Raw genomic sequence first — 12017 nt, forward strand, 5'->3', positions numbered from 1 at the left:
ACAGCTGCCCCCCCGAGAGGCCTGCGCCACCCCAGGTAGGGGCTCTTGCTGGCTCTGCAGACCCCTGGAGGCGGCCCCCCAGGATCTGCTGGACGGCAGCCCCCCCGCCCGCCTCCAGTGTCCTCCACCGGATATTATGCGTGACTTACATGGCTCAGCTGGTAAAGAATCCGCCTGCAACATGGGAGACCTGGGTTCGATCCCTGGGTTGGGAAGATCCCCTGGAGAAGCACATGGCAACCCACTCTAGTATTCTGGCCTGGAGAATTCCTTGGACTGTGTGGTCCATGGGCCTCAAAGAGTTGGACACGACCGAGTGGCTTTCACTTTCACTTACACGTAACAGAAAAACCAAAAGCCCTCTGTAGAACATCCACTTGACCCTGTGGAGGACAGACGCCTGGGCCCCCCAAGCCCACCTCACCAGGGGTTCCAGCAGAGTCCCTGGGGGGTCCCTGCCTGCCGGCTCTATTCCTGGCCTCCGAGGCAGAGAACAGGAGGCCCAAGTTGCCACAAGATACATGAAAAGATGGTCAACTCACTGGTCAAGGAAATTCCACCCAAACTGCCCCCGAGACGCTGGCCCCCGGCAGCCCTGAGTCTGGGGGCTCCAGCCGCAGCTTCTTCCGGGGGCGGTTCTGAGCCCAAGAGCTGAGCAATCTGTCAGAGCATGTTTCCCGGGCGCGGGGGTCCTGGAGCTCAGGCAGGGAAGCCCCTGTCCCCCCGGACTGTTTGCCTCCAGAACCGCTATCCCAGAGCCTGGCTCAGAGCAGGTGGCCAGAAGAACAGGGAGGGAGTGGGGGCACCCTGATCCCAGGGCACTGGGCTGAGGAGGCTCCACCTTATTGTCCTGATGCCACCTCTCTCTGTGTGTCACAGAGAATTAAAACCTGTAATAAGAGAATCTAAGAGCTCCCCATCAGCTCTGTCCCGGCCATTAACCAACAGCACGGGGTGTTAACCTAGTCATCTGCCTCTGGTCTCAATGAATTGTGATAAAAACGTCAAACAATTAGATTATCCTGGCTGCCAGCGCCCTTGATTGAGTGGCGAGGCAGGGCGCGTCCCTTGAATCACCCTACAAAGCGGCTACTCACTGCAGGGCTCCCCCAGCCCCTCCGATTCCATGTGGGGGCCCGGTCCGTCCAAGGCCAACATGGGTCCCGGGATCAGGGCTGTCTCTCAGGAGACCCCCTTCTGGGCGTGGGGGCCCGGGGGGTGTCCACGGTGGGGGGGGGGGGATGATGCTGGGGGGAGGAGCAGGGCAGATGGTCCCCTCCAGGACAACCCCCGGGAGGCGGTCACGGGCCCCTCCCAGAGCCCCAGAAGGGCTGCCCGCGGAGAAGCCCCCGGTCCAGGGCAGGACCCTGCAGTTGGGCCGTCGCCCGGAGGGAGTTTGCAGTGGCTGCTCCCCAGGAACCACGCCACCTTCTTCTTTGTAAGGGCAGAGACACACTGAAAATTGATTTCTCTGTTGGAAATGGGATAATGAGACTGGTTGTTTCTATCTCCATCATCGTCATAATAAAATGAGAGGACGTGAAGTAATATTGTGTGTCTTAATGCAAGGGAGCATTAATTGAATACAAATGGCCTTTCTTGAAGTTGCTGAGTTATATTTCAGACATATGGGATAATGATGCCGGTTAATCATTTTTACAAGATGTAAAATTACTGGCTCCTCCAGGAAGATCATTAAGGAAAACAATTGTTCACAGCAATTGAAAATAGAGTTTTAATTCTTTAATACAGAAATTAAACTATTAGAGACCAGTGTTGAATGAGGGAACTTAATAGAAATTTATATACAAGCGTCTGTGAACATTTTAGCTTTATTAACCCACCTAATTTCTTAATCCCGATCAACCCAGAAGGGCTGTTTGGGCTGTGAGAGGGAATTAACTGCTGGGAGAGGAAGATGGGCCCAGGCGCAGGAGGCCCCGGGGGACAGAGGACCCGGCTGGAACCATAGGCCTGCCCTCTGGAGAGGACCAAGGCGGGTGCCCTCGCGCAGAGGGGCGAGCTCGGGGCCAGGACAGACGGAGGCCTGGGTCTCCCTCAAGGTGAAAGCAGAGGCCACGTCCTTGGAGATGGACCTTGGCCTGTGCCTGGCGATGCTGTTCTGTGGGATTCCATGAGCAAAAGGGCGTTGCCCGGGGGGGTGGGATGGGGGATCTGGGACCACCCCTGGGGTAGGTCATAGGAATGGGAGCCCCCTGGCCGGGCTCCACAGCCCACAGCCCCCAGACCCCCAGCCATGAGGGGGACCCTGGGCTCCTCACCCATTTAGAGGTCCCCCCAACCCAATGGCCCTCATCCTGGGACACTGGAACTGTCGTGTTTGCAGGCAGCCTGTCTGAGGGTAGGAAGGCTTTGAGCAAGATTCTGACTAACATCTCGAAATGACAAGGCCTTTACCAAGTGTGAAAACACCAGGAGCTCGCTGTTGGAAACAGAAAATCAGCGCCTTTGTCCCTCTACTTTCCCCGTAAATCTCCTACAGCAAAGCACACTGCTAAAAGCAGCTCCGTATTTTAAAAAGATGGAAACCACTATTTCCAAGATGTAAATTCAGAAAGCAAGTTGAACTTTGAAGCAGGGGATTGACTAACAGAAACCGACTGGTCCCATCCCCGGCTGCTGGGAGCCCCCCCCCGCCCCGCCCCGCCCCATCCTGGGTGCCGCGCTGTCCCGGGGAGGCCGGGGCTCCAGGATGACCAGCTCAAGGTCGGGGAGACTGTCTGGACTCTGGAGCTCAGCCTGGCCCCGAGCCAACTGCTGCTCAGGAAGGGGGAGGCTGGGCGGGGGCAGGGCTGGGATCTCCAGGGGACGCTGCCCCCGTCCCCATGCCGGGGCGTCCCCGTCACCCACCTGTGTCCTTTCTGGAACACACAACTTGCAGGTCTGGCCGCCCTTTCTCAAAGGGCTGTGCACCGTTGGAATTACATTGTCTCCTATTATGACCAATAAATTCCAAGTGATCTTTTCTCTCCTTATAGTTTTTAGGGTTACATAAATTTCACCTCTGCAGTTTTTCGTGCTTAAATATATTACAGAATGCCACTTGTGTTACAGCAGCTAATTGATACTGTGATTTGTCATGTTGCCGGGACATAACTCAGAGGGCGACCGAAGCCACGGCTACACGGAACAGCACTCACATTTCTCACAGGAGAGGCACGGCAGCAGGTGAAAAATGTGACGCTGCGCGGATGAAGTATTTCCAGAAGCTTTTATCCTTGTTGTCTGGGTGGGTGCCAGCATCTTTCTAGAGGGAAGCTCGTGTTTCCAGCGCTGCTCCATTTGAATTTATAACCTGGTCATTAGTTAGCGGGTTTTTTTAAAAAAAGAAAAAAGAAAACCGGAACAAATATGCGTATATGTTTGAAGAGAAGAAAAGACCAAACACAAAAGAGGGGACTCATCACCTCGATATAATCAAACACGAGCTCTTAAAAAGCTTCTTACGGTGAATTAACTCTAGATTCACAGGGAGTTGAGGAAACAGCGCAGGGAACCCTAGAGCCCGGGCTGGAGCCGCGACGGTGAGGACCTGCGCGCTGCCGCCCCCGCGGGCTGTGCGTCTGTGTGATGCGTGTCTGTGTGTAGGCTTCTGTGTCTGTGTGTCTGTGTGTGTGTGTGTGTGCCCATGTGCTTGTGTGTGTTCGTGTCTGTGTGTCTGTGTCTGTTGTGTGTCGAGTGACCTTCTTGCTGCTGGCTTCTCTGCTCTGTCTGTTGTGTGTCCATGTCTGGTGTGTGTCTGTGTGTCTGGTGTGTGTGTGTCTGTTGTGTGTCCATGTCTGTTGTGCGTCTGTCTGGTGTGTCTGTGTGTGCATGTCTGTGTCTGTCTGGTGTGTCTGTGTGTGTGCATGTCTGCGTGTGTCTGTTGTGTGTCTGTGTGTGTCTGATGTGTCTGTTGTGTGTCTGTGTGTGTGTGTTTGTTGTGTGTCTGTGTGTCTGGTGTGTCTGTGTGTGTGTCTGTTGTGTCTGTTGTGTGTCCGTGTCTGTTGTATGTCTGTGTCTGGTGTGTCTGTGTGTGCATGTCTTTGTGTTTCTGTCTGGTGTGTCTGTGTGTGCATGTCTGCGTGTGTCTGTTGTGTGTCTGTGTGTGTGTGTGTCTGTTGTGTGTCTGTCTGGTGTGTCTGTGTGTGCATGTCTGTGTGTGTCTGACTGGTGTGTCTGTGTGTGTGCGTGTCTGCGTGTGTCTATGTCTGGTGTGTCTGTGTGTGCGTGTCTGTGTGTGTTTGTTGTGTGTGCGTGTCTGTTGTGTGTCCATGTCTGTTGTGTGTCTGTTGTGTCCGTGTCTGTTGTGTGTCTGTTGTGTGTCTGTTGTGTGTCTGTTGTGTGTCTGTGTCTGGTGTGTCTGTGTGTGCGTGTCTATGTGCAGGCAGGGCACGGCGCAGTGTTCTCCCACATGTAGACTTGTGGCACCGTCACAGCCAAGGTGGGGAATCCGGCTTGGCCCCAGGGCTCCTGTGGGCCCTGTTCTCTCTGCTGTTCTGAGCTTTGAGGATGTTGTGTGAACGACACCACGGCGAGTGACCTTCTTGCTGCTGGCTTCTCCGCTCAACACGACGCCCTTGAGTCCCGTCCAGCCTCGGGTGGCCCCCTTCCCACTGTGGGCATTCCAGCAAGTGCGTGCACTGCCTGCCTAACCACTCGAGGTGGAGGTTTGGTTCTAGTTTTTGCTCTAACGGGATGAAGCTGCCAGACATGTTCATGCAGCTGTTTTTGTGTGAACCTGAGTTTCCATTCCTCTGGGATCCATGCAGAGGCTGGCTCAGGTGCTAACTGCACACGCAGTTTATGAAAACCTGCCAAGCTCTTTTCCAGAGGAGCTGCACCCCTTTAGACTCCTTCCAGAGACGCACGGGAGACCAAGGGTTCCCGGCGTGCTTGCTTTGCCACTTCTGGTCCCTCGATGTGGGGGAAACGAGCTCTTGGCCCCAGTCTCCCTGCTGGTTCTTCTGCCTGCCCCTGCCGCCAGCCTGTCCCCTCCTGGTCCCCACAGCCCTGCGGAGCTGGGCCTGCCCTGGAGCCGTCGGAGCGCAGACCAGGCCACCCTGCCACGGGGCCGGGACGTCAGGGCTGCCAAGTCCCACGCCAGCCACACCACCGAGGCATTTGCAGCGGACACCCCAGCCCTTCCCATCCCCTTGGCAAAGCCCCACGGGGCCAGTGGGTGAGGTCCCGGGCTGGGCCCCTGGGAGTCCTGAACACACGGTCACCTCTACTCGGGATGTGAGTCCCAACCCAGGGTGGAAAGCTGGGGCAGGGAGGCCTGGGGGCTCAGGTCGCACGGCCACGCCCTCCCTGTGAGTTTGGAGGTGCTGGCGTCTGCGCCAGGCTGGGAGAAGAACCAGGCTGTTCCCTGCTTTGGGGGCACAGAAACACAGCTCAGAGGTGATGAAGCTGTTTATTGAAGCACTTGGACAGACCCGTGTCCTCATTAGGAGCAAAGGCATGGAGGCCTGGGGCCCCAGGGAGAGCCTGGAGAAGCAAGGGGCCCAGGGTCCAGGCAGCTGTAGGGTGGGCCCAGGTACCCCCACCCAGCCCCAGAGACTCTCCTCCCCCCATGGGGCCCTGGCTTCACGGTGGAGACGGGCAGGCGCTGCCCTGTGCAGAACGGGGTGGGGGCTCCGCTGCACAGCCTGGCAGGGGTCTCAGGAGGAGGCTGAAGGCCCCCGGGAGCGTGCCGGGTGCCCCTCACACGATGGCCTGGTGCGGCAGCCCATAGAGGACCGTGTTGAGGGTGATGGGGAGCCGCTCGGAGCCTTGCCGCTGCGGCCGGAGCGCCGCCGGCTGGTCCTTCCAAGCGTGCAGGGACTCGTCTGGGGAGAGCGGACGGGCACGCGATGCAGCTCACGGGGACGGACGCCCGGGGCCAGCCCAACGGAGGGGACGGTGCCAGTGCCCTGCCTTCCAGCACCGCGCAGGTGTGGACGCCACGGAGCCGCGGGCCCCCCTCACCTGCTCACCCGTGTGATTGCTCCCTCACACACACCCGCTCACACTTGCTCTCACACGCTCACTCACACACCCGCTCACACACACACTCCCATACTTGCTTACTCACGCACGCACTCACTTGTGCACGCGCACATCTGGCTCACTCACGCACTCCCTTGCTCATTCAGCAGTTAGTGTCTGGTACCACCTCCCTAGCACTGTGGGCCGTGGGACCTTACCCTTTAGGCGCCTTCTGCGCTCTGTATTTGAAGGCCTCATGAGCTAGGCTAACTCTTTCTTAGTTACGGCGGATTCTCACGTCAGCGCGCTACTCAACTCACTACCTGGGCTGCACTTGGGTCTTTCACACCAGAATCCACGTGGAGCGCTGAAGCTACATGTGGGCATTAGGGTTTCATTTGCGCTGGAGGAGTGGGTGGGTTTCCTTCCCAAGAGCACCCCGGGGGGCTTTTCAGGGTTTGAGGACTTGAGCCTTTTGAAGATAAAGATGTTCTAGTCATTTGCGTATTTCTCCCTAAAGACTCTGGATGCCAGATTTCACACGCTGGGCTGTCAGAGGCTGAGGGTCCCCGGAAACAGGAGGAGCTAGAGTCCCCCAACCCCGTGCCCGAGGGCTGGAGGAAGGGAGGCCACTGCTAGTTACCGTAGTGGGCGGCTTCACTGGCTCCCACCTCCTGAAGCAGGCGAATTGTCCTCCCGATCGGCCTGCCAACCGCCAACAGATCTAGAGAAGAACCAGCCCTGAGATGGGCCATCCACCACCCGCAGGCCCCAGGAGGCCGCGTGGCCGCAGGACTGGGTGGCAGTGCCGGAACCACTCACTTTCCCACAGGACCCGGGCCCGCATCGCGTTGTCCTGCAGGACCGTAGGCCACTGGCTCGCCACGATGCTCCTGACCCCCACCAGGCTCAGGAGGATGGCGGTCTCGACTGGCTCCTCCAAGGACAGCTGGAGTTCACTGTAGGGGACAGAGATCGTGGGCCGGCACAAGGGGCCCGGCCAGAGCCTCCCCGTCCACAGCCCGAAGAGCACCAAGTGTGGGACCCAGTAGATGGACTCACCGTCCTTAAGCTTCTTGAAAAGTCAAGATTCCACCCGCCCACTCACATCACGCGCACAATTAAATGCCATTTAGCAAGAAAAGTCATTTCAGGGTACCGGCACACTCTGGAGGGCTCCCTGCGTGGGGGGAGCTGCGAGGGGAAGCACCCCCTGCAGAGGGTGGTCTGCAGCCCCACGGCCTGCAGCCCCCGAAGCCCTGGGGTGTGTGTGACAGGTGATGCGGGGAGCGGGAGCCAGGTGTCCTCCCCACTGCCCCATCTGTGCCGGTCCCAAGCCCAGCGGCCCGAGGCTCCAGCCAGGCCTGTGGTCTGGGGGCAGGTCACAGCTGCCTGGCTGCCGTGATGGGGCAGGGCCAATGCCCCAGATGGAACCCACCGCTCACACGCCCCCCAGGTCTCCCACCAGCTCCCCGGGGACCCCGGGCACCTCCTGCTCTCCGAGGACCCCGCGCGGCGCCGTACGCTCTCGTAGGACTGGGCCAGGTCCAGCAGCACCACCAGCTGGCACCCTGTGGTCACAGGCAGGGCTCATCGGCCGGGTGCCCAGGGCGGGGTGGGGGGGGGGACCCTGTGGGCAGGGTGTCACCCAGGGCACGGGCAGCTATGGAAACACAGCCCCCTCTGCCCGAGGCTCGGACTTTGGTCCATTTTCTGGGCCACACGGGCAAGCTGGTCATTTGCCTTAGGGGATCCACACCTTCATAGTCTCCTTAGGCGGCCAGGCCAGGCAAGGAGTGAGGGGCGGGAAGTCCACCCGGGGGGCCTACTGCATCTCCAGACCTGCAGGAGGGGTCTCAGCTCCCAGCTGCGCTCACAAGGCGGTGGCCTCCTGTGCCCATTGAAACAGGGCCCGTGTTGGAAACGGAGCACTTGGGTGTGGGCGTGAGAAAGCCCCACGGACAGAGGCCGACCCCCACAGCAACCTGACTGTGGGCCAGCCCTCCTGGACTCTGCATGCCCAGTCCTAAAGGGTGAACTGCCCCAACTCCAGAGCCTGGGCTCTCAGAGAAATGGAGGAGGGGGACGGAGGGCAGGAGGGGCCTTAGCCCCACCCCCAGGCCCTGCTGTGCGGTCCTAAAGCCCCCAGCCCTTCGTCAGAGGACAGGAGACACCTGATAAGACACAAGGGGCGCGCTCTGTTCTTGTGCGAATTCGACCTGTGTCTCGTGCCGGTGGGTTTAGCAGAGACGGGGGCCTCCGAGGTCTCACCTTCCAAGTTCATGGCGGCCAGCCTTTCCACTAATATGTGCGATAGGAAGTTCTCCATCCCGTAGAAGAAGAAGCCTGTGCAGCTGCCCAGAAGCTGCTCCCACTCGGCCTGGCTGCCAAGGCAAGAAGAGGGAGAGCGGGGGCGGGGAGGCGACGGGGCTCGGGCGCCACCGTGAGCAGCCTGTGCCGTGGTCCGCTCCAGCCCTCCCCCGGGCGGTTACTGTGAGAAGCAGCAGAGGGACCTCCCTGCAGCCCGGGAGCGCAGGTCCCCGAGGGCGTCTGCTGGGACGAGCCCGGCCCGCAGTGGCCCGGCCCGGCCCGGCCCGGCCCGGCCCCGCCCCGCCACAAGCCCCGCCCAGCCCAGCCCCGCCACGAGCCCGGCCCCGCCCCCGCTCTCCCAGGCTTCTCCCTCCAGGGCCCCGCCCCCGACACGCCCCTCGGCGAGGAGCGGCCTGGAGGCCCTTGAAGCCGAGCGGGTGGGCGCGCACCCTCTGGGCCCAGGTCGCATCCGGGCGCTGGGGCTCTAGGCGCTTCCGGGCAGGGACGAAGGTACTGAGGACACAAGGGGGTCAGGGCGTGAGGGGAAGGGGTCTCCAGTGGGCGCAACCCAGAGGCCAACCTGGGAAACTGCTTATTGCCCAGGTGCCCCGTCCATTTCGCAGTGAACGTGTCTCGGAATCTTTCCAAAATTTCCCGGGTCACGGAGACAGGAGTCAGCATTTCTGCAACCACAATGGGATGGTGACAAAACGGGCGTCGAGGGTGCGGACACAGGGTGGCCTTTGGTGTGGCAGGCGCCCAGGGCCTGGCTCCTCACGGACAAGGGGGCCCAGGGAGTGGAGGGGTGGCGCTCCTTCCCTCCTCTGTGTAGATACTGAAAACCACCTCAGCCAAAGAGCCAAGGAATTGTCCCAGAGCCGCGGGGGCGGCCCTCTGCCACAGGTCCACACCTGGGGGCGGCACCTTGCCAGTTCAGGGGTCCCTGTCACACGGCTGCAGACGAGAGTGAGGGCGGGTCTTGGAGCACACGGCCACCGCCCCCCTTCCCCCGGGCAGTGTAGCAAGAGCTGACCCAGGGCCACATGGAGGCAGGGCAGAGGCTCAGAGGCCAGCCCGCAGGCCTGATGTTCCCAGTGCGGTGGGCGGTGCCCGGCGGGGAGCGCTCACCTGGGCCTTGGGCCTCCTCGTAGGGGTCCACGACGACTGGGTCTTGGTTAAGGAGGACTAGGCCCCAGGATCCGTGTCCGGGGCGGGTGAAGCACCAAAGGATACACTTGAAGCTGTCCGAGTCGACGAGGACGCAGTGGGAGGGGACGATCCGCGGTGCGCTGCCCTGTGGCGACAGGCAGGAGCCCCTTGGGGGTGCGGCCTGCGGGCAGAGCTGGCCCGCTCCAGCCAGGGGCCGGGCGCTGGGCTCGCCAGGCCCTGGGGCCCAGCGGGGCCTGGACCACCGACCTTCCCGGGCTTCCGTGCTGCGCCTCTCTTCTTGTGATCTCTGCCTCTGCTCTCCTTCTTCATGTTCCCTTCTGTTGAGACAGTGCCAGGAAGTGGCGCCATGGAGCTGGACAGAGGCGCAAGGGCTGGCTGCACCAGACGCCGCTGGACCGCTCACTTGAAGATGGCCAACTTTATGTTATGTGAGTCTCACCTCAGTGTAAAAACAAGCAGTGGGAACAGCTGGTTTTAATTTTGGTAAATCTGAAATGGCATTAATTTCTAATGTAAAGGCTCCCAGGGTTGGGAAAGGCCTGGGCCAGGAGGTCTCAAGAAAGGAACAGTTGCCAGAGGCGCCCAGGCCCACATGCCTGACCATTCACCCACCACGCTGGGCACCTGCCAGTGTGCGTGCCCCTGGCCCACTCACCGCGGGCGGGGCACTGCTTGCTGGCTGCTCTGCCTCCTGAGAATTTACACCGTCCGCTCCCTGCCCGTCCCTCTCCTGGTGGAGGGAGCTGGCCTCTGCGGAGGCCTCCAGCTGAGCACAGACGTCAGGGCTGGGGGCTGGCGTTGGGGCTGTCTGCCGAGTCCTGACACTACGGGCACGTGGGAGGCAGCCTGCTCTGGGTTCAGATCAGTCCCCAACAGATGGCGCTCACTGCGCTCCTGGCTCGCTGAGAGCTTCTGCTGTGAGCACCTGCATCATCTGAGGTGCTTACAGGTCCATTTTCCCTTTACTCTCTTCACTTGTGACATCTGTAGGTTTTAAGGTCAGACGGGGTGATGAAATGTTGTATTTTTCTTTCCTATTCCCGAGCAGTTCGGGTGTCAGAGTCGCCAGTGACCAGCAGAAGATAGCCTTTTTCCTTCTACCTGGGAGATATGTACAGACTGACAGGAACGGTTTCTTGGAATTTTGGTAGAATTCAACAGAAAAAAATGGTAAAACTTGTATTTTTGTAGGGGAATGTGAATCTGTTGATCGTTCTTTCTTGGCTATAAGGCTGTTGGGGTTTTCTTTCCTTCTTGAATCTCGAGTTCTTTTTCCCTAGGATGTTGTCAAAAATTTGCCTGAATTTTTGAATGTATTGCACAAAGTTGTTCACAATGTTCTATTATCTTAAATCTCTGATGCTGTTTAGAGTCTGTGTCTCTTTTATTTCTAATGTTGTATATTTGTGCCTTTATTTTTTTCTGGATCGTTCTCACAAGTATGTGTCTACTTTATGAGGTTTTTTTATTTTCTCAAACAACCAATGTTTATCTTTGCTTCCAATTTTGTTGGTGTCTGTTCATGGATTTTTTTGTAGGCTTTCCTTTGCTTTCTTCATTTTTTTTTTTTTTTTGCTGTTCTTGCTCTAACTTCCCGAATCAGATGCTCAGCGTGAAGCCTCCAGCCCTTTTCCTAACATAAAGGTAAAAGATCCTTCTCGATTCTGCCATAATCCAGTCTTTTTGACATTTCTATGGTCACTTCTTCTGAGTCGCATGAGCTATTTAGAAGTCACTGTTATACAATTTCCGAAAGTATGGGGATTTAGAAAAAAATCCATCTTTTGGGAATTGATATCTGACCCAATCACACATGGCCTCAGCCTGTTTCTCTAATTTCTAGACACAAGGTCCATGTGGCTGCGAAGCTGTTTGTGCTCTTTCTGCTCATCCGACGTCAGTGGTGGATGCGGGCTGGACTCTCCCGTCTCGAGCGTGGGCCCCACAGTCTTGCCCCAGGTTCTTGCTGCTTGTGCCTCCCACGTTTGGGCTCTTTGGTCACTGAGGGATGGCCCTGCCCTGCGGGGGCCTGAGGCTGGGAGGTGGCCCCGCTGCACAGTGGGGAGGTGGCCCCTCCAGTGGCGCCCGGCGCTTCTCTCGTCTGTTCCTCTGCCTTGCTGCTGCCGTGGCCCCTCTCTGGGCAGGAGTCTCTCGCTCAGACAGCACCTGACTGGCACGCTCTGGCTCCCTCAACTTTAGTGGCGGGCGGGGCCCACTCACCTTTTTGGCTCACGACCTAAGTCTCGGCGCCTCGCCCCGCTGTTCTGTGGGTCTCCATCATGGCTGCTTGTAACTCGACTGAGGGCTCGGCTCACTTGTCTCTCTTACTCATTTCCCCCTTTATTGGTTTGGAATTTATACCCCAGTCATGTTCTTTTCTGGGTATCCTTAAAGGTTTGCCATGAATAATTAACATTCAAAGAGCACTCCTCCAGCCTGCGGGTGCCAGGCTCTGAGGACTCCTCATCTGGGGTGTGCAGAATCCTTCCTTTTACCCCCGCTCGGCACTGCTTTGGAAAGACGTCTCACATTCACGCGGTGTGCTCGCTGCTCTACGGTGAGAGTTG

The 12017-nt window shown here is 58.6% G+C and overlaps 1 protein-coding gene across 1 annotated transcript in view; it reads right to left on the bottom strand.

The window, feature by feature from the left end:
• The window catches only part of CFAP46 (cilia and flagella associated protein 46), a 102315-nt gene that overhangs the window by 1467 nt on the left and 88831 nt on the right, over window positions 1–12017 (bottom strand). Inside the window, 10 exon segments of the mRNA XM_068961379.1 lie at window positions 5711–5793; window positions 5796–5831; window positions 6614–6694; window positions 6793–6929; window positions 7460–7541; window positions 8242–8354; window positions 8861–8963; window positions 9409–9444; window positions 9514–9574; window positions 9697–9767. Of these exon segments, the coding sequence (XP_068817480.1) occupies window positions 5711–5793; window positions 5796–5831; window positions 6614–6694; window positions 6793–6929; window positions 7460–7541; window positions 8242–8354; window positions 8861–8963; window positions 9409–9444; window positions 9514–9574; window positions 9697–9767 (803 nt within the window).

Source organism: Capricornis sumatraensis, chromosome 23 (assembly GCF_032405125.1).
Source record: "Capricornis sumatraensis isolate serow.1 chromosome 23, serow.2, whole genome shotgun sequence".
NCBI lineage: Eukaryota > Metazoa > Chordata > Mammalia > Artiodactyla > Bovidae > Capricornis > Capricornis sumatraensis.